The sequence below is a fragment of the Durio zibethinus genome, chromosome 12, assembly GCF_047325235.1.
Source record: "Durio zibethinus cultivar Kanyao isolate XHJ-2024 chromosome 12, ASM4732523v1, whole genome shotgun sequence".
In the NCBI taxonomy this organism is placed as follows: Eukaryota; Viridiplantae; Streptophyta; class Magnoliopsida; order Malvales; family Malvaceae; genus Durio; species Durio zibethinus.
The window spans coordinates 23,865,689-23,893,381 of NC_143173.1; the positions used below are offsets into that span (position 1 = coordinate 23,865,689).

The 27,693-nt window shown below is 32.0% G+C and overlaps 4 protein-coding genes across 30 annotated transcripts; 1 reads left to right on the forward strand and 3 right to left on the reverse strand.

The window, feature by feature from the left end:
- Positions 1-795: 795 nt before the first annotated feature.
- LOC111298023 (putative CCR4-associated factor 1 homolog 11) lies at positions 796-7,093 on the reverse strand. 24 transcript variants are annotated; one of them, XR_016326144.1, is made up of 4 exons: positions 6,147-7,093; positions 3,554-3,627; positions 2,369-2,433; positions 796-1,253 (listed from the first exon to the last, which is right to left on the reverse strand). XR_016326144.1 is itself a non-coding variant. In XM_089741304.1 (3 exons), exons 1-3 carry the CDS (start codon positions 6,920-6,922, stop codon positions 1,231-1,233), a joined length of 873 nt encoding a protein of 290 aa, XP_089597430.1. In that variant the 5' UTR covers positions 6,923-7,093; the 3' UTR covers positions 796-1,230. The 24 variants fall into 24 exon arrangements, 10 of the variants coding, with proteins under 10 accessions (XP_089597430.1, XP_089597432.1, XP_089597431.1 ...); XR_016326141.1 differs by having other exon boundaries at positions 2,364-2,433; XR_016326139.1 differs by having other exon boundaries at positions 1,360-2,433.
- A 1,407-nt stretch (positions 7,094-8,500) lies between these two features.
- Positions 8,501-11,532, reverse strand: LOC111298025 (ubiquitin-conjugating enzyme E2 variant 1D-like). The gene is made up of 4 exons (XM_022892712.2): positions 11,368-11,532; positions 9,756-9,895; positions 9,204-9,329; positions 8,501-8,887 (listed from the first exon to the last, which is right to left on the reverse strand). The coding sequence occupies exons 1-4, from the start codon at positions 11,399-11,401 to the stop codon at positions 8,747-8,749; spliced, it is 441 nt and encodes a 146-aa protein (XP_022748447.1). The 5' UTR covers positions 11,402-11,532; the 3' UTR covers positions 8,501-8,746.
- A 1,230-nt stretch (positions 11,533-12,762) lies between these two features.
- On the forward strand, positions 12,763-19,742 carry LOC111298022 (uncharacterized). Of its 3 annotated transcripts, none has more exons than XR_002691136.2 (3): positions 12,770-13,019; positions 13,990-16,149; positions 18,968-19,593. XR_002691136.2 is itself a non-coding variant. In XM_022892703.2 (2 exons), exon 2 carries the CDS (start codon positions 13,990-13,992, stop codon positions 16,036-16,038), a length of 2,049 nt encoding a protein of 682 aa, XP_022748438.1. In that variant the 5' UTR covers positions 12,763-13,019; the 3' UTR covers positions 16,039-16,409. The 3 variants fall into 3 exon arrangements, 1 of the variants encoding a protein (XP_022748438.1); XR_016326138.1 differs by lacking the exon at positions 18,968-19,593 and adding an exon at positions 19,613-19,742 and having other exon boundaries at positions 12,771-13,019; XM_022892703.2 differs by lacking the exon at positions 18,968-19,593 and having other exon boundaries at positions 12,763-13,019; positions 13,990-16,409.
- Positions 19,743-20,508: 766 nt separating this feature from the next.
- LOC111297120 (protein GL2-INTERACTING REPRESSOR 1-like) lies at positions 20,509-22,018 on the reverse strand. Of its 2 annotated transcripts, none has more exons than XM_022891740.2 (2): positions 21,734-22,018; positions 20,509-20,874 (listed from the first exon to the last, which is right to left on the reverse strand). In XM_022891740.2, exon 2 carries the CDS (start codon positions 20,845-20,847, stop codon positions 20,509-20,511), a length of 339 nt encoding a protein of 112 aa, XP_022747475.1. In that variant the 5' UTR covers positions 20,848-20,874; positions 21,734-22,018. The 2 variants fall into 2 exon arrangements, with proteins under 2 accessions (XP_022747475.1, XP_089597436.1); XM_089741310.1 differs by lacking the exon at positions 21,734-22,018 and adding an exon at positions 21,004-21,716.
- Positions 22,019-27,693: the final 5,675 nt, after the last annotated feature.

Here is a 27,693-nt window from a genome sequence, read left to right on the forward strand (position 1 = left end):
ATCCTTGCATATTTTTTATATTCACGATTGAACTTATTTTAAAAAAAAAACAATAATTATATAAATTTTTTTTTTCAAAAAATCGTCTAAATTTTAACATAATTTTTTCTTTAAAAAAAAAAAATCCAACTTGAAAGAGCAACATGCCATTTATCGGCCTTATTTATATTACATCCAATATTGAGGATTCTTTGTGCGGGAGAAATTACAAATTAATCTGTTCACAAGTTAAGTTACTCGTTAGATCTGTGGGCTTGGTTGTACTTGAGCATGACTAAAATTTTTAAACTCGAGCTTAATTCATGAAAATATTTTTTATTAAATAATTAATTTTAATTAAAATATATATTGAAAATATTATGATATTATTATAAAATATTTTAATAATAAATTTAAATTAACTAGATTTAAATGATTTTTAATGGATGGATTAGATTTTAAGAAATCATTTGAGGTTATTCGGATCTATTCGGATTCCAATAACTCAACACGGTCCATATCTATGGATATCTCTACTACAAACCTGGGACATTCAACGCAAATTTAAAATTAAAGTATTAATACTTACAATTTTTTTTTTTTAATCTCAGACTTTGATCTCTTTATACCCAACCAAAAAAAAAAAAAAAACATAAGCTATTTTGACTTTGTAACAGAATCCTAGCTAATTATACCATGTTAATTATAGCAGAGTTTTCTTTTCACCTTGAAACAGTGGGTGAATCACACGAAGAAGGAATTTTTCTCCCTCTTTTGCTTTGGTTTCATTGATCATTTTGTCATATACACAAAATGTTGATGAACCATTTCATTTTCATGAGGTTGTTTGTTAAGGGTACAAATACATGTGCCAGTCACAATTTATACAGCATGATTTGGCCTGAGCCGAGTCATGACTTGGTGGATATGATGACCGAGATGTCAGTCTCATCAATCTGCTTAATCAAGAATATAGAATATCACATTCTCTGACAAGACTCTCTAATAACAACCAAACCAGATCCAGTTCTTCAGGATTAATATGCAAATGCAAGACAATCCTGGAGTAGAACAATACTGTTAGGATCATTGGTCCCATGGATTCCTTTTTTTTTTTTTTTTGTTGATAGATTCCTTCATTTTTGCAAGTAGACAAAATTATATATGAAGGTCAATGGGCTTTAAATAGATTCTTTTTTCAGGCCCTGTTTTCATCCGCGATCACAGAAACTTTGGACCATCTGAGGACAGCTAAATTGCAAAAAATAGTTGACCTGCAATGAAAAGATTTCCAACCCAACGTTCAGTTTCTGGTTTTTCTTTGTTCATGGAGTTTATAATTCGACAAAAATGTTGGCATTATAGTGAATTATCTGTTACCATATTCTATAAATTGGCCAGTGAGGAGACACCTAGCAAAACTTCAGACCTGAATGCCACCTTTTAAGGATGGCTACATGAATCACTTGACTTAAATTCTGAGTTCAAATTGAACCAAATTGCAAGTAATTCAGAGCTAAGTTTCTTCTTTCAATGATGAACCAGTGAGAGAACATCAAATTTTGGAACAAGGGAAAGGAACATAAACAGACAATTTTATGTATGTACTGCAAGCAGAATTATTCTGCAAGAAAGATATAAATATTACGAACCAGAATGAATGCTAGAATTTCTGTTCAAATCAGACAAAATCCTGCAAGACAATCACATACCTAGAAAAGTAAAGGCCTGAAGGGACTATCATGCACAAATCAACAGACGTATTCAACTCAATCTAAGGCATGGTTGGCAACTTTAAATATCAACACTTATACCCCTGCTCATGAATCAACCCCTAACCAGCCCAAATTTTGCATGTGTATTATATTTTGTAAAGCATACTCAACATTTTTAGCGCCAGGCGCTTGATTGAACAAACAGAAAAGGAGTTTCTTGTATACTTTTGCAATCCAGATTCCTCCTTCGTGCCACCTTGTCTCTCTTTTCTTTTTTCTTATTTCAAATTGAATATAACACTTAAACCTAGGATCTAACATTATCCCATTCTATCTTCTAGCCATGAGAGTCATAATTCAATACACAATGATATTATACTATTTATATTTTCAAAATTGTTATCATTTTCTGTTCCACCCTTGGCCCTTGATCCATTTTATAGATAAATCCATTTCAAAAGTTCGTCATTTAGGTAAGAAAATCATTGATTTATATTCTTTTTTTTTTACTTAATGGCCTAACTATTGGAATTAAGAGTCAAGCATTCCTCACAACAGACACCCGACTGATGACCATTTATATTTTTATACACAATGTTACCAAAGAAAACATATTATAGTGCAAGAGAAGAGAAATACTCAAGACAAGATCCTTCATATAGAGCTGACCTTACGTGGTGGGAAAAGACCTTTTCATTGTTGTTGCTTTGGGAATCAAAAGACACTTTCCTTCATTTTGCTGAATACAAAGATAGCATTCATCAAATCACTCCTGAATCTGAATTAAACAAAGACAATAAAAGTTTTCCTATATGTAATGTGTAATTTGCAAGTCAAGTGTGCTGAATAGTTGCAGTTGTTTTAACCTCTGATATTGACCCACTGCTAAGGTTCAAGCAAGTTTAATGCTGGACATCAAATGGGCTAGACCCCAGAACTTCATTTTACTTCTAACTAAATTCCCAGCACCAAATTTCTTATTTCCGATGGGTATTTTAGTACAGGCAAAACAACACATCTGTAAGTTCATTTCTGGCATCCACAAACTTCTATACTTAATTATCAACAATGCCAATCATAAGTTCTGAAAGAACCTAAACATTAAGACCTTTACCCTTTATGTGGGAGACATCCACAAGCTAAACAATTTTCTTTGACAGACAAAAAGATCCTCCAGAAGTAACATATTTTCAACTGCTTAATCATCAGGTACAAATTTAAGAGGGCAAATATACAGATATCTAAGTTGTTATTTTCTTCTTTCCTATGGGCAACATGCTAGAAAAATCTGCAATGAAGCCAAAGGCCTTAAAGTGACTTTTATTGCAAGAATCAGTTTGGCAAAATCATAAATGCAAGTATTTGCATCGGTATTCAGATTTACTGACTTTCAGAAGCAAGGCATTACTTAAGAATCAAATATCTACAATGTACAAGAAATATTTCTCAGTGTTAAAACAATATGCTCTGCAACATGCATTAAAAGATCACAAACCAATGCTTTCCATGAGTGGTGAGCTCTGCATAAGCAAGCATAAAAATAAATAGATTTTTTAAGATTAGCCGTAAAATTTTTAATTCTCAGCAACCAAACGCAAAATACTTGAATACTATTCACAAAGCAAAATTCGCATGTAACTACATGCCTTCTTGCCGTTTTCAAATTATAATTGTTAGACCTTATCATGAAAAGTTGAAAACATCTCAAGCTCATATGAAATAAAACATATATAACAAACTATAAGCATCGCAATCAAGACAGTTATGTTAATTAAATTGATAAAAGACGCCAGTTGTAACTGTTAGTTATGAGCAATGTTGAGTGCATCAAATTCTATGTTGTGCATAGGCATCCATACCTGTCTTAGGAAATGACGATGATGAAGCATCAGCATTCGGCAGAGAGAAGTTCAAAGGCGACATTACTCTGGTGCTGCACTGAAAACAGCAAGTGCAAACCACTGTGGTAAGTCACTGAACTTTCTGAATATACTATCACTTAAAGAAAAACCTGACGACACCATCAACAGTGGAATCACACAGTTTAGTTTACACTCAGTTCATAATTGTTAATCCATCATACTTCTTTCCATCAAGAGAGAGAGAGAGAGAGAGAGAGAGAGAGGATCACCAGTATACTTCTAAACTGGAGGCAATGCAAGCTATTCAGCTACATACAGTTGAGTCCACCATAAAGTATATCAACCATCAAAGTATTATCATAATGCATTTCTATACTTCAAATGAGGGAGTTGAAGATTTTGCTTTAAGGAAATGCCTTTCTATGGTTAGAATACAGGACTCAAATGCAAAAGATCAGCATGGACTACAGGCAATCAACTGGATTGTAGCAACAATCATAAAAAATAAATACCCTGGATAACCATGACCAATGACCATTACTAATGCCACTCAACTCATACATTCTTTCCTCCCAAAGAAAAAACTCATACGCACTCAAAAAATAATTTGCAGAAAAATAAATTATAGGTTACAAAGACTGCCACTTTCGGGGAGTAAGGGCAAATGTCTTGACTGTTTAATTTCTGACATGTATATCACATTAAATAGCAAGAAGGGTGTGTGTGTGTGTTCTGAAATAAGTAGCAAAGTCACGACTTGACAGGTATGAATCTCTCTCCTTTATGTTCAATAATAATAATAAGGGTTTGAGTTGAGGCTAAAAATCAACTCTCAGTGGTCAAACAAGCAAACAAGTCAATCTATTAGTAGTTTTCAGCTGTAAGCAAGGAAGTAACCTTGCAATTACATATATGAATTAGTTTAAACAACATGTCTGGATAGCTGGTCTTTTAGCAATAATACCTATTAAGATCTTAGCTAATTAAAAGTAGCACATAGCACAAGACTGTCCCTGAAGGTGCAAGCCTGAACTTGAATGGTTTTATAGCTGTGAGGGAAACACATGTTACCCAGAGTATAAGCACTTGAAGAACACTGCACAAATTTTACAAATCAAGAGACATGGATTGAGATCCCTAATGTTTAGGGTTATCCTCCATGCTTGCCATTGTTTATAGTTCTTATAGGATTGGTATATTCTTACCATATCTTCTCAGCTCTAGTTTTAATCTTTATTCATGCCATTGCTCTCCATAGGGAAAGAACATAAAACAGTTACAAACTAGACTCAATGAGAAAAATCCCTTTCTAAATATTCTTAGGTGACTAATACCGAGATGGTCGGTATCATAAATTCATTTTAGTCCACTTGACTCTATCTATCTCGTTTTGCACTTGTTCTTAATATGTATTCATCCTTTAGGTCAACCAATAATGGACACAGAGAATACATTCTTCCCTCTAAGATTCCTATTTTATATGACAACAAATTTGAAGCACTTCCAAATTCTAATCCAGATTACTGTGAAGAAAATCCAGTTAACCAAGGTAATAATTGGGGAACTTTTAAGTTGATAACCGCATCTGTCAAGTAAACATATTGCGACCAATTCAAAAGCCAAGGAAACCACCACGAATTCTCTTACAAGATGCATAAACAAGGAAAAGAGCAATTGGCTATATCCTAACCCCAAAATTTGCATCCTTAAACCAACAACAATCTTCTGGCTAACGTAGCCTCCTCCATTACCCAGAGCAGTCTAAATTGCAAATTTGATGTTGAACTGACAGTTCCAGGATCATAAAGTTGAAACTGGAAGTTTGCTGTTCACTTCAGATACCAACTAAAATCTTTTGACCTTCAAAATAAGTTTAAAAAAACCAGAGTCAGTTACAGTTAGTTCAGTCTTCCAATTAAATCATCAGAAAACACTTTTATCTCCTAAATCCTGCATCAACCTTTCTCAGCAGCCTATGGCATTACCCAACTGTGAAAGCTAAAATTTCAAGCCCTTCTTATCAATACATCTTCCTTCAAAGTGCAAAGCTTCATTTCAAACAAACTAATAAAGAGATAAAGCTTTCACTTTCACATTCATCCCAACGAATAAACAAAATACATCTTTCAAGTTCTGGTAAAATTCTGAAGAAATTTCCAAGTTCCACCTTGTGCCAGTGCCCAATATACACCACCAAATGCAGTGCAACTGAATTCACACATGGTCCAGCTTTACCTCCCTGAACCGCCTAAGTCCAACCACATGCTTTCTCTTGCTGTTTCTTACCATTAAAATAAACATCTAACAAAAATATAAAACAAGAAATATAAATTCGCAACATGGGGAAAATGTGAAATTGAAAGTATTAAGCTGAACTACTTTTAGTATTGACGATTGATCAATAACCCACAAAATGTGTAGAAAAATCTAACTGCCTAGAAACAATTGCGCAAAGAATCTACAATTGCAATGAGGTTTCCTTCAAACAAGAAGACATCAAAAGAAATTTTTTAAAATTCATGAAGAGTCAACTTCTAAACCATAAAGAACATTGGCATACTTCTCAATGGGATCCCCCTTCCCAAAATACCTTTTCTTGACCTCCAACCACGCGTCCAACGTCAGCAAGCTATCGGAACCGGCCTGATGACTCTTCCCAATCGCTCGCTTCACCCCCAGTGCTTTAGACGCACGGTCAAGCCCTCCATATAATCCAGCGCAGAACCTCATCAAGTGTTTGACGTCGTAAACTCTGTCTCCAAAGAACAAGCACACGAGGTTCAGGAACTTAGTGAGTTGATCCGGTAATAGCTCGCTCGTTAAGCATTTCACGAGGTATCCGAAATCGTACGCGCAGTGGAAAGTCACCCACGTAACGGCGTCGTTCAAGAGGAGTCCCGAAGACATCATCAGTTCCGCGAACCGGACCGAGTCAATCCCAAGTTCCCGGTTCTTTTCGAAATCTATGCCTTGACGACGGAGAAGCTCGAGGGAATCATGAGCATGGACATCATTCGCGACATCGAAATCTTTGAAATTGAATTCCCAAATGAACCGGTTTTCGGTGCCAAGATCTGGTAAATTTCCGTCACCGTCCGATAAAGTGATGCCGAGTTGGATAAGCTTGAGTAAATTGACATTCGCTTGGAGGCTTCTATAATGCGCCTTTGCATCAGCCGGCCGGACGTATTGGCTACCACTGGGTGAAGTCGGCCTGATGACAACGCCGGGAAACTCGGTGTCCATGGAAATGATCGGAAAGCCGTCGATTATGGATCTGATTAATTCGAATTCGGACTCCAAATTGTCGGACCAAACGGAACGTACCACGACCACCTCTCGTCCAGGAGGTGATTTATCAGACATTTTCTCGGATCTTTTTCAAGGAAATCCGTCGCAGCTTCAATCAAGACGTTCCTTCTTTTCCTTTCCTTGGATTTAAATTGCGATTTGAAATTTTAGTTTGGGCTTTAGGGCTTATTTTTGCGGAAGAACCGAGAGATAAAGACCTGTGGGAAGAAAGGTTCTTTTTTTAAAATTTTTTTATTTAAATTAATGATTTATTAATTTAATGAAAGGAGTAATTATTTTTTCCAATTTAAAAAACGGTTGGGAGGATAAAACAAAAACGAAAGAAATGCCATGGTTAATATCAAAGTTTTACTGCCGGCTTGGGGTGTGTTTGCGGCGATTAAGCCATATTTTAGGTGGTTTAATTAAAATTATTAAATAAATATTTGGCATTTTTATAATTTTGATCATAAGGTTTTCGAGATTTTACTGTCCAAAATATTTTAAATTTAATTGAACAATTGTCGTTTTATTTCAAATGATTAATGTTTAAGATTCAAATTTTATTTCTTTTGAATAATATAAAATTTCAAACTTCATCTTATCCACTTTTAGTGGAATTTTTAAATTCCACCAATAAAATTTAAACAATAACAGTAACATATATCCACTTAAGATACGTTAAAAAATTTTAAAAACTAAATGAAAAATACATGGTCAATTTTTAACTTTGCTCGTAAAATATTTTAATTTTATAAACAATATATAAAAAAAGAGTTTTATAAAATTATAATATATATATATTGTTTAAAAAAACAGTTTTTGTTTTTGTTTTGGTTTTTTTTTTTTTTTGTGATTCCAACGGTGATGCATTTGCAATTTGCATTAGCTGATGCTGATTCAATAAATATGACTCTCAGAGCACTTGTTTTGAAAAAAGTAATCAGGAAAATTTCATGATACAACCTACAAAAAAAAAAAAAAAAAGGCTTGAAAAGAAAGTTGATTCTGTTGAGTTGTTTTCATCTTTTTTTTTTTTCTTTTCTTTTTGTTTTCTTTGCAAATGATTAACGGCGTAGATGATGACGTGAATACTAACTACTAAGAACAAAAACGTTTCATAAGAATGAAACCACCCACCAATCAATCCAGGAAGTCTAGCACCATTTCATAAGAAAACATCAAATACTAAAATGACAACAAAACACCAAAATAACAAACGGATAACACTTTTTCTTTCCTAAGATTCTAGTCTCTTTTCTTCTCTCTTTTGCTTGTTTCAGTAGGATTAACATGGATGAAAAACTTGTCCCCCAAAAAGTTATGCATAAACCATAAGGCATAACCTGTCCTCAACCTGGGCTTCCTCTCATTTGGAAGCATGATTTGCATGACACAGGTCAAAGCCGCAGGCTGCATTGTTCGATCGCCGGAGATAGCTGGCCTTGAGCAATCAACCTAAGCGGGTTTTTACAGCAGAAGTGGCACAATTCCTGTGTCTCACCCCTTTTTAATCTTTGGTGAGAAAGATATTTGTGTTCTTCTTTTTTTTTTTTTTTTTTTTGAACTTTTTAGTGAATGAGGAATAAAGAGATCAAAGAACATGTAAATTCTGAAAAGCTAATAAAATAAAGGGGAAAAAAGTGCTAGAGCTTAAACAATAATCAAAAGGGTATTTTTAATATTTGACACACGGATAAATTCCCATTAAAACAGCATCTCTTCAACAGAGTTCGACAAAAAAAAAGGATAAAGAAGATGAAGCCAAGGAGAAGTAATTGGAGAAGCCTTTTTCAGGCATTACCCAGTATTTTCTTAACTTAAACAGGATCAACAAGCATTACAAACTATATAGCTTACCACAAATCTAACTCCAGGATATCTATATGAACTAGAGAGCTAGAAGTAGGTACCCTCGGTAGGTTGGACCAGCTTTCGGTTATGTGGGGCTGCCATCTCCTTTTTCAGCTGTGTCAGTATATCCTCCATAGTATACTCCCTCTGCCAATTTGCAAGAAGTCCAAACTTCTTTGGTTCCACCTGTTGCCATTGGATACCATCAAATTCTTGTCACTAGGTTTTCTGTCATCATACTGATAACAATATAAATAATACAATTGTACAAATTAGAATGCCCTGGATAGTTGAATTACTTCTAAAATTTTGAGCACCCGAATTCCATGTCTATGGAAAGGGGGGTAATTTACACAATAGAACGTACCAGATTGCACTGTTGTCAAACCAGTGAATAGTTAAAATAACCAATAGATTAAAAGCAGCATAAGATTAACCAACAGATATGAAATAAAATAAACTGATCATTGCACTGCAAATGAACGCAACATTATTAGTGTACCACTCCAGTTTCGTGGTTAACGCAAGTAATGTTAATCCTTGAATGAAAACGGACGCTTGGAGGCTTCTCAGGATAATCTTTATCACAAAACAGCTTCAGCTGATATATTCGACCTTCATGCACAGTCTGACAACATGAAAAACAAAAATCACTACAAAGGAAGAAATAGAAATGCATATACAAAATGATAGTTTTCATAATCCCCCAGCAAAACCATTGTTCAGTTCAAAAGCAATAAGAGTAAGGTAATCCCAAAGACAAGAACCAGGATGCCACAATGCTAATAATTTGTGAAATGAATTATGAGCAACAATAAGATAGGAGGGTAATCCATTACAAATCAGCAGATCTTTTACACCCTTGGCTTAATAATTAAAACAAAAACTGAGAACAAGCATTAAGTTCTCTGTTTTTGTCAAAAGCTGGGTTTTAGTACTCAATGCTTCAGAAGATTCAGATATGATTGTCCATAACAAACACAAAATTTCATCTAAAGGAAGAACTCCAAAATATATGATTTATTGACAAAAAAGGAAAAGAAAAATAAATTACATTGTGCGGACCAATAATGGTGCCAGTCCAAGAGCGCATATAAATATCATCTCCGTCATCCATTCCATAACTGACAGTACCATCTCCAATACCTTTTTCTCCACGCTCAAGCTCCTCCAGCAACCTGAAGTTCCGAGGCACTGCCAAAAGAACTTATAATACTCAAGATCTGTTATGCTAATAACATATACAGACCTAGCATTGGGCTTAATTCCAACAAATTTCATCTCCAAAAAGGAAAGGTAATTAATTATTCCGTTTCAATCATGTAGCATGATTACCAATCCAATTGCATAAGCATAATCATAGTACACCTGCCACATATTAATTACTTCTCTCACTTAGACTCAATGATTATGGAGGAAGTAGCTCCAAAAACTTCTTGTATATCAGTTTATATCAGCAGTTAGCACAAGCTTGTACTAGTTTCATTTTATTCTACCTAATTGTAAATAGGGACAAAAATCCCTAGAGATTCATCGGTAATGACACTAAGCAGTAAACATACTTAGGGCACCATATAAATAAGCAAAAAATTTTAGCACAAAGTTCTCCTCATCTCAACCTAAGTTAATATGCACTTCTTAATTATTTCTAAGCCATTAATGGACATTCATTAAACACCCTAGTCTCCAGTTATTACAATCTCCTCCAGCTCAAGGCTCACACTTAAATGTCTATAGAAGTTTGATGATCCATGTAGTATACAAGGGAAAAAGAAGCGACACGGACAATGACAAGAGTGATTTGTCTCTAATGTCCCTTTTTTTAAAGGGCTCCTAATAAGCCTAGCAACCGACAAATGAGTAGTTATGAAAAGCTATCAATAAAAAATATGTTTAGTCCCCCAATGGCAACTGTTCAAATAAGGGAGAGATTACAACTTTTACCAGCCTAAAGCAGCACAAATTTTATACACCAAAAGAACTTCATTATCATCAATGCATATATAGTTTACTAGTAAGAGAAAAAAAAAAGTAGCAAATACTCAAAGACATGCACAATTCTATATTCTTTGATTCAAGATTTTCCATGCAAAACATATTCAATCAACTATTAGAGCAGAAATCATCAAACATTTATATAAAATTTCATATAGCAGTCTCCACGAGAAGTCTCAATTTGTCAAATATATGGCTATTCAGAAAAAGAGAAAAGATATAATTTTAAAAATAATCATTAATAAACCAAAACAGAACATTCATCATAAAATTAAAACATCATAAGATAGCCAAACAACATGCTTTAAATTGTTAAACACATACTCACGCTAGGCAAAAAGATTCATTTTTTACATCGAATATAACAGTAATGAAAACAACCTGAAAACAAATACAAAAATTAACAGCTAACAAAAACTTTAAATAGATAAAAAACCCAAAAAACAATAGAGGGAATTCCATCAATTTCTTATCTTAATCAATAATCCATATAAATAAACCAAACCCACGAATAATATATGACTATATGTGAAAGAAACGATAAAACAACAAAATCTAAGAAACCCACGAATGGATTCTAGGAATGATTAATAAAAACGCAAGATCAAATCGAGAAACAAGGAGGGAGATAAAATAAAGAGGAGAAGGGAGAAGGGGATCGAAAAGCTGACCCACGACACTCGATCCTCCAGAGCCAAGCGTCATGGATGATTCACTGGACGGTTTTGTTTGATGGGTTCGGAGAGATCTGATCGATGAGAGAGAGAGAGAGAGCTAACGAGGAGCCAGAGTACAGATTATGGTGAAGACAGGCGACGAAAGGCAAAGCTATGGGGAAGTAGGGACCATTTGATTTTTTTTATTTTCTATTTATTAATTAAAATAATAAAAATATATTCCTAATAGACTAATAGTGATTCTAATTAGAATATCAAATATAATAAGAAAATAATAAAAAAAAAAAAAACAGAAAAAGGAAAATGAAAACGAAAAATTGTGAAATACTCCTCGGTATGGATACTAGTGGATTGGTATTAACACATGATTTCACCATTTTAACACGTGATTTCATCATATAGCGATGCTTAATGAGCTTTTTGCTTTTGGAAAAATTTAGATTCACTTTTTTTAGGGTTAGTGTTATAAATAGATTTTAAATTATAATATAATATTTAAATTTAAAAAAATTTTAATTTAATATTTAAATTATAAATTTATTAATTAATATGATACTATTTATAATATAATTAATTTCAAATGATAACATATAACGAATAAATAATTTTTTAAATATTGTATTCGTTATTATATTCATATTTTAAATATTACATTAAAGATTTTTAAATTTTAAATATTATATTAAATATTTTTTATAATTCAAAAATTATTCATGATATTAATCCTTATTTGATGAATTGTTAATTTATTTTTTTAAGTTTAAGATATATTTTTAACTCTTTTTATCTTATTATTTATTTGATTATAAAAGATATTACGAATATAAATTCTTTCAAATTCGAATATTTAAAATATCAATTTCAATAACATATCAACTAATTTAAAAATCATTCAACTCAAAATTATGAGAAAATTTTTATTTTTATAAAAAAAATCCATAATTTAAAAATAAAATAATACTATAAATATTAAATTAAAATTTATCAAATATCATTTATAAAAATGACCGATGAACAAATAAGATTAAGGGACAGATTTCAAAAATTATTAATTTAATAATAAGTAAACCTACAAATTAAAATTCTTTTAAATACATGGATAATTTTTTTTTATATTAGACATCTTTTTAAAATTTTGAGTATTTATTGTCAAGAACTTTTAAATTTTGAAGTATATAATAGATTGAAGTATAGAATAGTTGTAAAAATTTGTTAAATAAATATTTATATTTATAACTCTCACTATATCTATTATAATTAAACTCAATTTAATTATTTTTCATATAAAGTATATTGATAATTTAAAGTTTTCTTAAATAATTTAAAAATAGGATTTAAGAAATAATTTAAAAAATTTAAAACAGTAAGTAATCCATAATATTCTAGGTGCCTTTTGAAAAAAGGTGTAGAATAATGGAGCAAGGTTTTTGTTAATTACTTCTCTCAGAAAACGACGAAGGGCGTTGAAGTCGATTGACCATAAAGTGGAAGGTCCTGCGCATGGTCCACACTCAAAGACTCTTCAGTCTTCAACACCAGATTCACGCCACACCAGTCCTTCAAGAAAGAAAGAAAGAAAGAAAGACAGAAAGATTTCTACCAAACACTAACTCTTTGTCTCCGCTATTTTCCACTGCTTTTGTTCGGTATCTCTGCATTTCTTTTAAGTTTTCTATTCTTTACTGTTTTCCTTATCTGGGTTTCTCTTAGTTTATTAGATGATTAACTGGAGATGATGCTATTGTTTATGCGTATTAGATGTTTGATAAAGTGCCTATAAGAAACGGAAACCTTTCCCCTTTTTTTGTATTTTGTTTTGTTTTCCAACAAAATGCTTGGTTCAAGTTAAGGATAACTTCTGTTTAGTTTTTTTCTTTTTTTTTTTATGGGTGGTTTTTCCTTTCTAAGTTCTTATCTTTAGGTTGCTTCTTTGCTGTTAACTGGGTTGATTGAGAAGCTGAATATATGAAGTATGGATTGGAAAGAAGTAAAAAAAAACTTTATAATTGTTGTTGTTAAAGGTTTGCCTTTCCGAGTCCAATCAAACTCATAAATACTTGTACTAATTTGACTGACTTGTCATTTTCAACTATACTTCATCTGATATATGCATTGGAGTTGTTGTATGTGCCCATACTTTAGTGACATATTTTTCCCCCGATGGCTATTTAGATTTTAAGTTTCAAATCTCTTTAGTGTATGCAGTAGCTCACATGAATCAATGAAATTGTGATGTTTTTGGGTTTTAAACTCAGTTGGGTCCTGCTCAATGTCCGTTATAATCAATGTAAATCTGAAGGAGTAATTGGCCCTTCTTCTTGTTGTTGAATTTTTGGATAACTTTGTCTGCATCACTATTATTGTTGGCAATGCAAATTGAATGATGTCTACCACTTATTTATTAAGGCAGTATAAAAAATTGTTTCTTTTGACCTGTCTGAGTATTGTATAGTTTGTTAGCATGGAAGCATTATTATTTCTTGCAACTATTAACACCAAAATGAAGTGTGCATAATGCTACATTGTTTAAACTTGTGCAGTGTGTATATAAGTTGATTTTCTTTCTTGTAAGGGAGTAATTATTCTTCTCTTTCTTGTCTAATATTTTTGTTGTAGATGTCTTTGTATATTGGCCGTCTATCATCTCGCACTCGTGGGGATGAACTTGAGTGTGTTTTCCGAAGGTTTGGAAGATGCAATGTACGGCTGAAAGGTGGCTATGGATTTGTTGTGTATGACTACCCTTCAAATGCAGAGAAAGCTTTGAGAGCACTTCAGGGAAGAAATATATGTGGGGAGCCATTAACTCTCACATGGTCAAATAAACAACCTAGATGTTTCAAAAAATTTGCTAGGGCTTCCTATGATCATGAGCCACTTAGAGTTAGGAGTTCTGCTGGAGGTGGAGATTACGGGAATAGAAAATTGGATTTAAATGTTCAGCAAGATTACAATATGAGAATTGAACAACTGGACGGTCATGGTGTCAGGCTTAATTCTCCTGATTTGCTTAATGCGGAGGTAGACTACCATCAAAGCCATTTTAAAGTATACACAGGGGAAGACAATCATAACTATGGGGAAGATTTGCTGAATGAAGGTGGTGAAGTTGAACCAAACCTGATTGACGGTGATAGGTGGGATGGGCAATGCTATGATCGGTCTAATAGTAATGATGTTGAGCATGACATGGAATTTGACCGCTACATAGGTTATGACAGAAATGATGACAATGAAAACCCTCAAATTGTGTATCCCAGTAGTTCTCCTGCTGCACAAAGCCCTCAAGAGAAAATAGCAAGAGAGCTGATAGGTGAAGGAACTATGAACCGTCCTGAGGATTCAAAAGCACATCAAACTTGTTACAGCTGCGGTGCCCTGGGTCACAAAAAGCATAATTGTCCCCGTGGAAATAATTCAGGCTCTAGGTTTGACCTCAAACATGACAATGACACTGGTAAAGGAGGTAGAGGACAAGGTGGCCTGGCAAGTTTTGGATCCAGTTCTCGGGCTAAGATGCGACAAGATAAGGATCCTGTAAGAAAAAAGCGATTCAAAGATACCAGAAAAGCATCTGCTTCAGTAATGTATAGGAGATTGATAGAGAATGGAAACTCCCTTGTTGCAAAGGAAACTGATAGGGCTTGGGAAAAGGACTATGGAGGAAAGAAGAGAGGTAGGAGAGGTGGAACTCCTAAAACACATAGTTCAAAGAAAGCAAAGCCAATTTCTTCTCCACATTGTCCTGATTACGGTGGATCCAGATCACGTTCAAAATCTAGATCCATAAAGCATATGCCAAGGTCAATTTCACGGTCTACATCAAGATCCATATCATCTAGAGCACAATCGTCGTCAAACAATTTGAGATCCAGTTCACATTATTCAAGATCCAGAAGTTCTAAGTCTAGCTCAAGGTCAAGCACTCCTACATCATTGTCTTTGTCTGTATCCCTTGGTAGGCCTTTACCATCATCCCCAAACAAAGGGCAGTTGAATGCGAAAGGCACTTCGGGTAAGTCTAACTCTCCAGAATCCAAGGAGATTATGGTTGGAGGGGAACCAGCAGAAGGTGATTTTGACTTGGAGAATGCAAAATTTGAAAATAGAGTGGCTCCAGTGAATATTGAAAATGCCGGGACATCTGGCAAAGCAGAAAATGAAGTGGAAAAGGACCAAGCTATGCAGCGAGGTAACAGTGATAATCATATGACACCCAGGTCAGTGGCTCAAGTTAAAAATTCAAGCACACCCCTTTCAGAGAGAGGTGCTCTTGCTTCTGGGAGTTTGTCTCCAGAGAGCTTGAGAGAGATCAAGGGTGGTCAAGATTTTGATGCACTGACAACAGAGGATGTGATAGTAGCACCTGTAAAAACTGATTCAGAGCTTACCTGTGGCAGCTCAATATCTTTGGAGGAGTTGTGTATGGTCATGAAGCATTATGGCCTAGAACCTCCAGATGAAAATGAAAGGCATCAATCTGCGGAAGCCTACTTTGGTTCTGCTCGCTTGTGGCCTTGGCAGATTGTCTATTACAGGAGGTTGAAGAAAGGTCCTATTTCTACTGAGAACTATGCCAGGCGAGTTGCACAAAATGAAGAATTTGGTATTGTTGACAAGTATATCAGAAGCAGCAGTGGATGGGGAGAACTGAATCACCCTTGAAAAGCTTTGTGAATTTTGTGACAGCTTATTTTATGTCCTTAGAGCGCCTCAACATTTTGGCCCTATTTTATAGTATGGGTTGCATATTTTGCAAGATAAAGATCTGAACAGGTAATTTTCTAGAAAGTATGCAATGTGGTTACCCTAACTGTACTGCTAGAATCAATATAATATCGTCTTTTTCCTTATAAAAATAATTTTATACTAGTATGATAGGTTTTGAGTGGTAGTATTATGCATATTTCAATATCTGAAATTTTTTGCCCTCTTTGCAATGTCCTGTATTAACCATCAAGGCTTCCCCTGTTGTGGCTAATTTGTAAAGCTTCTTAGCTCTTCCTTTCAATATTATAATGCACTTTAATTCTCAAGCTCAATGTTGAATACTTTTACCTTTAACTTGATTGTTTCATATCTAATTGTTTTCCCTTAGAAGTATTAAAATTTTGTTTTGTTTGTGGTTTCTATTGCACTATTTATTGTTGCTTCTTACAGATATGTTACCATTATTATCTATCTAATTTTAGGGATAAATTCTTGTAAATATATAGCTGCTCAGAAATATGGTTTAAACAATATATGAAAGGTTTGATATTTTTTATGCATCCTGTCCTGCAAAGGCATGTATTTAGAAATTTCACCATTGGACATGAGCTAGAAGGTGGTTCATTTTACTTGTCTAACAAAGGTGTATTGAAGTGAGAATTTCAAAGTTTTAGAGGTTATCATATAAAGGTGAAGCACCACAAGAACAGATGACCTTTGTGCTTGTTTAACTTCAGTTTGTATGGTAATGCTTACATACAAAACTAATGTGATTGTAAAGACTAAAATATTGTGATCTGGACAATGTGAGATATGATCATGAGCTGAATAGTTTCCAGATTGAAGCATTTTCATAGATTTATCTAAGGTGAGTTGAGTATGCAGCAGTGTTCAGAATAAAAGCATTATATATGACATGTTCATGGATCCTTGCAGGTTTTTATTGAATACGCTTCAATTAGTTTAAGAAAGTCAAAGCATTGTTCAAATAAGTTCTAGTGGACCTGAATCATATGAGTTAAATGAACTGGGCTGCAAACCAGTGTCAGACTATTACTGACAAGTTTCTTTGGCTTTTTCTAAGCATGTTTTAATTTTAATTAATCCTCAAATCCATATAACGTTGGGAGTCAAAAGTTGTCTTTCCTATCTGAAAGTCATAATGGTGTGGATATATGTTGTTTAATATGTGTGATAAGGAAGCAGCAGATTCCCATAAAATGTGAAAATCATAACTGAAAATTAAAAGTAATTTCTTCTAATGCAAAACTTTTAGTAGGTTGGTTGCTAATGCTATTATGAAATAATCTTTTTACTTTGACAAGTCAGTTGATAAAGTGTTTACCATTTGGCAGGTTTTCTGCTATGAATTCAAACTATTTGGCAATTGGCATCAAATGCATACAAATTGAGAAAAAAAAAAAAGCATAAAATGCATTAGCATCTATTCTAGAAAGTTTTCTCCATCTATTTTCTTGGGAATGAAACTTGATATCTGGAATTCTGGCTGGAGTTAAGGTGATCCAAGAGTATTTCTCATATCAGAAAAAAACATTTGAATGATTTTTCTTGGATAAATTGGTTACTATTCTGTTAGGTAAATAGTTTGTATGGTATTTTAATCAATCTATTTGTTGCATGCTATCTTGAAAGTTCTGGGGAATTTGGTTGGAATACTTTTAGTATGCAGGCTAGCTGTTTGCTGAAGCAGAAAGAAAGCAATAGGTTATAACCATCATCTTCCCTTCCTCCTTTCTTTTATCTAGCTGATGTTGATATATATTTACTTGTCTCTTTGCGATTTATGTCGTAAATTGACCCTAAATATAATGACTTGAGAATTTCATGTGACCTTTCACCAGTAAAATGTTTGACATTTTTGTCAGTTCATGTGCTCACTGCTCCTAAAAGGTAGGGTTTTTCCTCTACTATATAAGTCGAGAGTTGATGGTGTGGTCTTATACAGTGGTTTCAATGGCTTGCTTGGCCTTATCATTCAATCTCTTCCCCATATTCTAAAAATAGTCTCGATAAATTGGTTTTCCAGTTAAATAAAGTTATTAGTTTTTCATACATGAGATGCATGCAAACACATGGCGAAGAATAGAGTGAGTAGCATGTTCTAGTGTAGTTGATAATGATTTATTCTATATGTAGTATTATTGTGACATAGAGGAAGAATATTTTGAATAAAGAACAACAGGTTTGGCATGAATGATTCTTTTTGTTTCAGTTATTGTCTTGAACTTAGATCCTTTAAATCACTGCTGATTTTGAAACGAGTCATTTATCTCTTCAGAGATTTATAATTGGTTTGTTGCACCAGTAGCACCTATGTTTCATAACAAATATTGTTTCTGAATCTTTGCTTGGTCAGAAATATATTTCAGGTACGAGGTCTGGTAGATTAATGATTATTGCCATCAAACTGTAGTTAAGAAAAAACTCATGCCAAACTTTGTTACTGTCATTTGGTACAATTCGATATTGGTTTTAGGCAATGACTGAACGGATGAGGTTGAAACTAAGATTTATATGGTATCAGAAACTAAAAATTTCTGTTATTGATTGATTAGATTCCTAATTCAAAATCTGACAAGGAACTGAACAATCAAACCTTTCAGTTACTGTTGCATATTGTAGTTTGTTTGGCATCTTCATATCAATTAGAAGATGTTGTATTCCAGCTTATTGATTGCACTGTTCCTACTTGAACTCTCTCCCTGCCTATTTATGAGTTGCCATGCTGCATTTTTTTTCCTAAGATTATTTTTAGAAAATTGAAGTTATTTCTCTTCTGGTGATGCTCTTCACCATTATTTTTCTGTGACTTTGAAATTATGATAACAGACAAATGATGCCTGTTTTATATTCCCTATGCTAGTGCTACTAGATTTCAAGAGGGTTGAAAAGACAGAAAAAGAAATTGAATTGAATGGTCTGAAAATGGACAAAGAAGTAGAGAAAGGGTTACAAAAGTGGATAATGGCAGCAGATATGTGGCATTTAGTGAGTGATGACAACAGAGTGAAAATGAATGCAAAAATGAAGAGATTGGAATTAAATTTGTATTTATCATATGATGTAACACCCCTTCATTATTCTCAACCGCCTCAATTACTCTATGCATTTATGTGTTTTAATGGTCTTTCAATCTAATATGGTTCCGCCTTGTTTTTCAATGCTCGAACTACCCAACCTTGCTCCCCTTCATTTACCCAATTACCCCTTTTCTTCTTTTTTTCTTTAATAAACTCTTTCTAGTTTTAAGTTTGGATTCTGTTAATGAGTACTCTTAAGAATTTATTTATTAAATAGCAAGGGATTTTTGGACTTTGTGCTTTGTTTAGTATTTTTTTTTTGGGTTGATTTAAATAAATTTATTTATGTAGCAGGTTAATAAATTAGGTTTTGGATCAGTTAAGATAATTTGATATTGTTTTTTGCTTCCTGAATCCTGATATCTATGGAAGGAAACTGTATGGTGAGGAATTCTGTTTTAAGTGGTGACTCTGGCTAAATTTTACAGACAATTGAAGCTCAGGATTTAGCCCATTGGATTTGCAATTGGCAGAAGCAGGAAACTCCCCTGGCCCTGAGGCAAAAAAGAAAGAGAGCTTCATTTGGCGTTTGATTCGTGCAAGTTGTTAACTTTGGTGGATGATTTAAGCCCTATTCTCTTATCAAAAAGCAACGATAGCTAGCTGAGAACTGAGAAGGCAATCATGACATGGTGGGCCAAAAGTCTGTAGTAGCATGACATGATGCTCTCAGTACTAGAAAATCTAACCTTTGTTTTGTCATGGGATTCTACCCATGTTTTAGGGATCAGGTAAAATTTCAGTGATCATTCTTTTTCACTTAGTTGAACTGAGCGTTGCGTCATTGCCCCATCAACAACTGACGTGGCATTTTCTGATATGATATAAACCCAAAAAAAAAAAAGTGAAACCAAACAAAGACTAGAATTGAGAAAACACACCACTTTTGCCTACGAAATATTTTTTCCCTTGTTCCTAGGAAAATTTGGGCAGTTTCAGCTGTTAAACCAGTTTACAGTAGTCTTCTGCTAAAGAGTGAAGAAACCCTCCCAAAAAAAAAGTGAGACACTCACTACCATAAACGCCCATATTCTATGTTCTATGATTAGGAACCCTCCCCCCCCCCAAAAAAAAAAAAAAGAAAACGAAAGTGCTATTCGTGCTCCACCATTTTTTTATCACTAACAATTTTTGCTCTCCGAGGAGCTTGTAGAAAGGAAAAAAAAAGGTGCAGGGCCAATAGCTCTATCTGAGAAAAATAAAGGGTAACATTTAAGGAAGGGAGCTATAACTTAAAGTCCTGATAGCCGACACTAAAATATGCAAAAGGGCCGGGGGGGGGGGGGAGGGAGGGGGAGGGGAAGGGGAAGGGGAAGATGCAAGTCTAACTCTTTCTAGTCTTGTTAGTGGCAGTAGTATCATGGAGGAAATCAAGCAAAACGGTGCTCTTGCATTTGGGGCATTTAGGGTCATCCTCTGACAGCATCACGTACATCAGGCACCTTGGGCACCCTACCAGCACCATTGATGTTGTCTCAGGGCTGCTTGAGTATCTGACAGTGCTAGTGTCAACGTCCTGGTTCATCTCTGATGACACGCATGAGCTTGGAGGAGATGTCGGTGACACGATAGCTGATCGGCTTGGTGATTCCACTCTTGGATTAAGCCTTGGAGGTGATAGGTTCAGCTTCAACTCAAGCTTGGGACCATTTCTGCGACTCATCTTTGTATGTTTACGTATATAATTAACCTGAATGAAACATGTAAGAGAACCCCCAAAGAAAAACAGAAAAAGGAAGTTAGTTCAATATATATAACAATTGAATTGTATTGAAAAATTTTACCATAGGAGAAAAAAAAAAGATTGAATGTTAGTTACCTTGAAGGTTAAGGAACCTTAGGCAGTGTAGGATTAGGAGGAGAAAAGAGAGGCTGTCCTGGTACTCTAAGAAGTGAGTGATGAGAGGTGGGAAAAGGAGGGTGGGCTAGGCTGAAGGCCTGAAACCCTGAGGAAATCCTCTTCTTGCAGAATCAAAAAACAAGGTGAGGGATTGGAGTGGGGAAGTGGTGAGGGGTTTGAAGCAGAAAGAGCAACATATATAAGGGGAGAAATGAAGGGAGAGAGATGGGTTTTATTTAAAGCATAATTAAATTGTAGTGGGGAGAGGTGGAGGTGTAGGTTAGAGAGAGAGAATGGAATTGAAGGATTGGTAGAAGAAGAGTGAATTGAGGCCAGGAAATGTATTAATGGTTTGGAAAAATCCCAAGAAGTAATGCAGAAGGAGGAAAATCGCAGTAAAAATTATTGCAATTACAAAAAGTGCAGGGAGGAAAGGAAAGGAAAGGAAAAGGAAAGCCTTCATTCATTGCTTTCTTAAGTGATTTCGACTGTATTATATGCAAGTAATCCCCAACGGCTTTTATGGCTAAAACCCCAGATTTTAAAACAACCAACACAAAGGCCACCTAAGAATTTAATATCAAACACCAAGAAATTTAATGGCAGCTAAACCCAATTTAAATGTTCAACAGAAGTCAGATAATTAAAAATGAACAACACCCACAATGATATTAATGGCAACACCACCAAATTTTCATAGGAAACATACCAGAGTCAAGGCTTCCCTCTCTCCTCCAATTTACAGGATTAAATCTTTTGGCCACCAAACTGCCCCTGCTTGCTTTCATTTCGATCCCTTGCTTCAGAGTTCCGCTAAGAACATTCAAGTTTCAACCAGTGAGAAGTCCATTCTTTGATTAAAAGCACTACTAATTTTCCATTCAAAGAAACAATATTTGATCTTTCCCTTCCTTCAAACACTGGTAAAGCTCATCAAATTTGTCCATTCTCATTCACAAACTTTTTATGGGGATACCATTTTCCAAGTTTATGGCTTCCTTTGACCGTTTCCATGTGATATTATTATTATTATTATATTATATATAAGAAATTATCATATTTAGATTTATTAAATATTATTTTAAAAAATAATTATAAGTATAAATTAATTAAATTAAAATTTTAAATTCAATTCGCTTTTATTTTTAATAGTACAATATTGACCCTGCAAATTTTGTTAGACATGATGTGTTTTTCTTCTTCTCAATTATGGGGTCATTGAATTCCACGTGGTTAAGATTCATTAATTTTGCATTTAATGAGATGTTACGGCTTTACTACTTATAGTCAATTCCCTCAACATCTTATCAGGTGAGAAAACTAAGGATGAGTAAATTCCACCCTTTCACCATTTGCCAAACGTTCGTTCCATACCAATTGTTACATCTAATAATGTCAGACTCGACATAATTATATAATACAAAAATATATTAAAAAAATCATATATATATATATATATTAAAAAAATATAATTCGAATTTATTTGTATTAATATAAATTTTGATACGATAATATTTTATATATGTTAATATATTTAAATATGTGTAAAAAATAAAAAATATATTTAGATAAAATGTATTATCGATATATATTTAACATATGATATAATACAAAAAATATTTTAAATTTAATCTTATCATAAAAATACATATTCAACATATTTAATATATTTTTTTAGATTTATTTTAATTTAATATAAACATAAAAAAGTTATTTTATTTTTAATCTTTTAATTATAATACTTAATTAGCTATTTAATACTATATAATGATTATTTTAAACATCTAATTATGATAATTATTTAATAATTATTGTAAAATTATTTTTTATATTAATAAGGTAAATACAATATAGATTTTAATATTAATCTTACACATCATTATTTTATTCTTTAATTTTTAATTATTTATTATTTTGAATTTGATACTAAAAACTATTATAATTATGTAATATATATTAAAATTTAAATATATATTGAATACATATTAAATGGATATAAATTTTTTTTTTAATATGTAAGTATTTTTTTATATTATTAATTGTCAAGTTTATTAAGTTGTAAATTATGAATAGTTTATAGTTATTTATTATTTTAGTCGTAATTTTTATATATTTGCATTAGTCATGTCTATTTATGTATATTCGTGTTAGTCATGTTTATTATTATATATTTGTGTTATTCCTATTTATTTATATCGTATTTAAATAGATTGATTATATACGTATTAATTATGTTGTGTCGCACGTAACATGTATAATAAACGTTGTAGACACCTTAATCTATTTGAGGGTCTATAAGATTTGAATTTTGTTAATAAAAAGATAAAAAATAATAAAAAATAAAAAAAGGGAAAACTAAAAAAGGTGTTGAGTTTGTGTGAAAGTGTATAAGAAGTTTAAGTTGGATTAAAATTTAGAGTTAAAACTCAGAAAGGATTAAAATTTTTTCTGAGTTTTAGGTTCTGATCCCTATAAATACACAGAAACACAAACAACAGAAAAGTAGAAAGCAAAAAAAAATTTTGAAAATTTTTTTGAGTAAAAAAATTTGAAAATTTTTTTGAGTAAAAAAATTTTTTTCTGGGAATTTTTTAAAAAATTTTAGATTTCGACGAAATTTTTTGGCATCGGTTGAATTATTTGGTGACTTTTTCAGCACCAATTGAATTTTTTGACAAGTTTCTTAGAATCCGGTTGAAGATTCCGCATTGATTGAATTTTTCGATGAATTTTCGGCTATCCAACCCAGATTCTTACGGGATTTCTAGAATCCGATGAATAATTCAATCAGAGTTCATTTGGGTTAAAAAGAGAGGGAGAAAAAAGAAAAAGAAAAAGAGAGAAGGGGAAAGTGAAATATAAGGAAAAAAGGCTAGGTGCTACCTTTTATATCAGCTCTAAAACGATATCATTTTGACATTTTAATTTAACCCAAGATTCGCACGTTTTACTACTAGGCGACTCGATCCAAACGCTCGACCCACCTTCAACCTACATCCCTACCTTTGGCTCCAGTTGAGCCGAGCAGCAAACCCAGCCACTAAGCTGAGCCTCTAAGCTGTCTCCTGAACTTGAAGCCGAGCCGCATCGAGCTATTCCAGTAGAGCCATTTCGTTTTTTGGTTTTTTTTTATTCTTTTGGTATTATTTATTTATGTGTTTATTTTTTTAGTATTTTTACATGATTAAATTTAGAAAAAGAATAAAAAAATAAAAAATATATTTTTAGAATAAGTATTAATTATCCATTGATGAAATTTATAAAAATTTTAAATGGTAAATTTTTATAAAATTCTTAGATGAGAATTTTGTATAAATTGGTCCCAAATTGTATAATAATTTAGATAAAATTTTAATAACAATAATTAATATTTATTTTCAAACAAAAAAATAAAAAATAAAAAATTTTGGGTGAAAATATTTGACAATTATTCAAGAATGAGAGTCTTAGAAATTTCAAATAATAAATTCATAAGAAATCTCTAAGTAAGAAATTTTTTTTAAATTTGTCTCAAATGGTGGAAGAATTTAAATGAAATTTCAATAAAAAATAATTGTCATATTATTTTCCTTCCGAAAAAAAAATAAAAAGAATTTCTAAATAAACCCAAATAGTGAAAAATTTAAAAATTTCAAAAAAAAAATTTAATTGACCTAAATAATGAAAAATTTAGAAACAAAAAAAAAAATAAAGAGAATTTCTAAATAGCCCCAAATGCTGAAAAATTTAAATTTTTTAAAAGAGAAAATATTTCTAAGTTGGTCCAAATTGTGGAATAATTAAATGTATTTTCAATAAAAAATAATTAAATATTTTTTTGATGACAGAGCCTCTTTAAGAAAACAAATGAGATTCTTGAATATTATTAAGGTAAGAGAATATTTTTAAAAATTTTACTAAATTGATAGAAGAATCTTATAAATTATTTTAAATATTTAATATAAAAGTTTGAAACTATTAAACTCAAAACCCTAGGATAAATTAAAAATATACAATACTTTGGATGAACATGTGGGGGTATTATAACCTTCTTTATATGTAACCGAATTTTTGAACCTTATTCTAGTTTATAGATTTAAACCTATTCTTTTAGGGACTCTTAGTCAAACTTAAAAGCTTCTTAAGATAATAGATTCTTTAGGTGACCAATCACACTTAGATAAAAAAGATTTGTGATGATTTCATTTATTAAGTTTAACTATAGATTTACAGATCTATATGTTATGACAAACGTATCGTATTTTTATTTAGAATTTAAATATTTTTTATAATTTGTGTTATATTCGTATTTTAATAATTCATATCATTACATGTATCAAATATGATACAAAATCACAATATAAAAATATGAATTGTTAGATATACCAATTACCTTTATGCTTCAACAAAAAGAAAAAAATAAAAAAACTGAAGTCATGTCAAAGAATTTGTGAAATTTTGACAATTAATTCTAATTATCCAACATGTTTTATTATCAAGTTTTAAGCTTCATAGTTAGGAAGAATTCTGGTAAAAGAAAAGGAAAGAAAATCAGTTGTCGTTTTCAGCTTTGTTTTTTAGGTACTTGAACTCAAGGTATATAAACCATTATCCCCTAGCCGGGCTCTCACTTTGGACAAGGTAATGTTGTGGATAATGTTTCAATAATTTTTTTTTACTCTTCCAAGATTTTAAAAGCATACTCCCCCTAATTGGACCAACATTTACCAAACATTTGTTCTTACTTTTTCCATGATTTCCTAATGACCATACTATAAATATTTTATTTTTCAAGTTTCATTTAAAATGTAAAATTACTAATGCTTCATCTTATACTTTATCTTGATGATCGTTGAAAATAAAATCTCATCACATTATTACATCATTTTGGGATTGAATTCTTAAATCTCTTTTCATCATTATCTAAATGAAGTCTTAATTCAACCATCTTTTATCAAATCTGAAAAAAAGAATTGAATTTGAGATTTTTTATTTAGAGGAAACACGAAAATGGGAAATGCAAGTGCTAAAGAAAGTGCTCTCTCTCTCTCTCTCTATGTATATATATATATATATATATATATGTATTAATCAAATGTTTGGTTTCAAAGCAAAAAACCTTCTAGCAAAGCAAAAAATGGATTTTGGAAGGACTTTAGGGGGGAAAAAATAAAGAAAATAATAAGGGTATCATTATATATAAGATTTTGTTGGTGATAATGGAGTGATTGAGTTGTTCATCATTAATGGTCCCAAATTACCATATAAGCAAAAGAATTGTGGTCAAGTTTTCAAGTTTTTTACTGATACAAACATACATGTTTCAAATATGAAAATGTCAAAAAGGGATTTGAAGTTGAAAAACCCACATTTGACATTTGTAAAGAAAGATTGGTTGCTTAATTTTCTTTGCTTCCATAAATAGGAATAAAGGTTTTTGTCTTGTAAAAGGGATAAGCCATTGCTTCTACTAATTAGGAATATCAGTTTAACCCGTTCCCAACGAGTTTTGACATGATCTTATTTTATATGATTGATTTATTTTTTACAAAAATCAGATTTAGGGTTAGATTAGAAAACAGTAAAAAAAAATTATAATCAGATTTTAAGCAAACTTACTTCGATCTGACCCGGTATATAAAAATTATTTTTTTAGTATTTAATTTAATATTTATATTTATTTAATTTTATATTTACATTAAAAAATATTTTATACTTAAAAAATAATATCTTATTAATTTTAAGTCAGATTAGATCAAATATGATTTATATAATATCAGGTTCAGATATTTTAAGTATAAAGTCAAGCTAGATTCAAGATGAGCGAAAATTCATCCCAACTCAATTCGTTGCCATCCTTACTATTAACCAAGCAATCCCTTATCATAAATATGGAAATTTTGAATTAGTGAAAAAATGTCCACTTGGTTAATACAATAAACAGTATGTTGATTTCGTTTATTTAAATAATAGGGTATCAACAAAGGGCATTTATGTTGGAGCCACTGAAGGGCAAAAATGCCAATGGAACTTCTTCATTATTCCATTTTATATTAAGCCACCTTTGGATAAGTATGTCTTTAAATCACCCTTTAATTTATACCATTGCAATTTTGGGTTATTCTACAATTTCAAATTTTCGTTCAGTGTTACTGTAATCGACTGCATGATTGAATGTTTCAAATTCAAACTCCAATCATAACTTAAAAAAAAAAAAACAAAAGAAATTAATTTTGAGATTAATTCAATGGTAAAAATAGCAAGTTAGCTAACCATCTCTCCATAATGGTAATTTTTTTCTAAAGAGTAATGTCATTTTGTTAGACATTTTGATCTTAATATACCTTTAAACCTTTTTTTATAATATTGAAATTCAACTATATTTAGTGTAAAAAGTAAATAAATATTAAAATTCACGTTAGTAAATCAATATCGCATCAACAAAGTTAACATTACATCAGTAAAATTAATGAAAAATAATTTGCTTCATTAGTAATTAGATTAATATTATCAAATTCAACTTATATAAAGACAAAATTTTTATGAATTATGTAGAGGGTTAAAATTCAAAATTTGTATCAGTACAATGACCATTTGTATAATTTGACATAAATTATATCATGTCTTATAAATTTTTTTATCTTAGTGGGCAAATAACATTAGATTTGTTAATTCAAATAAACATATATT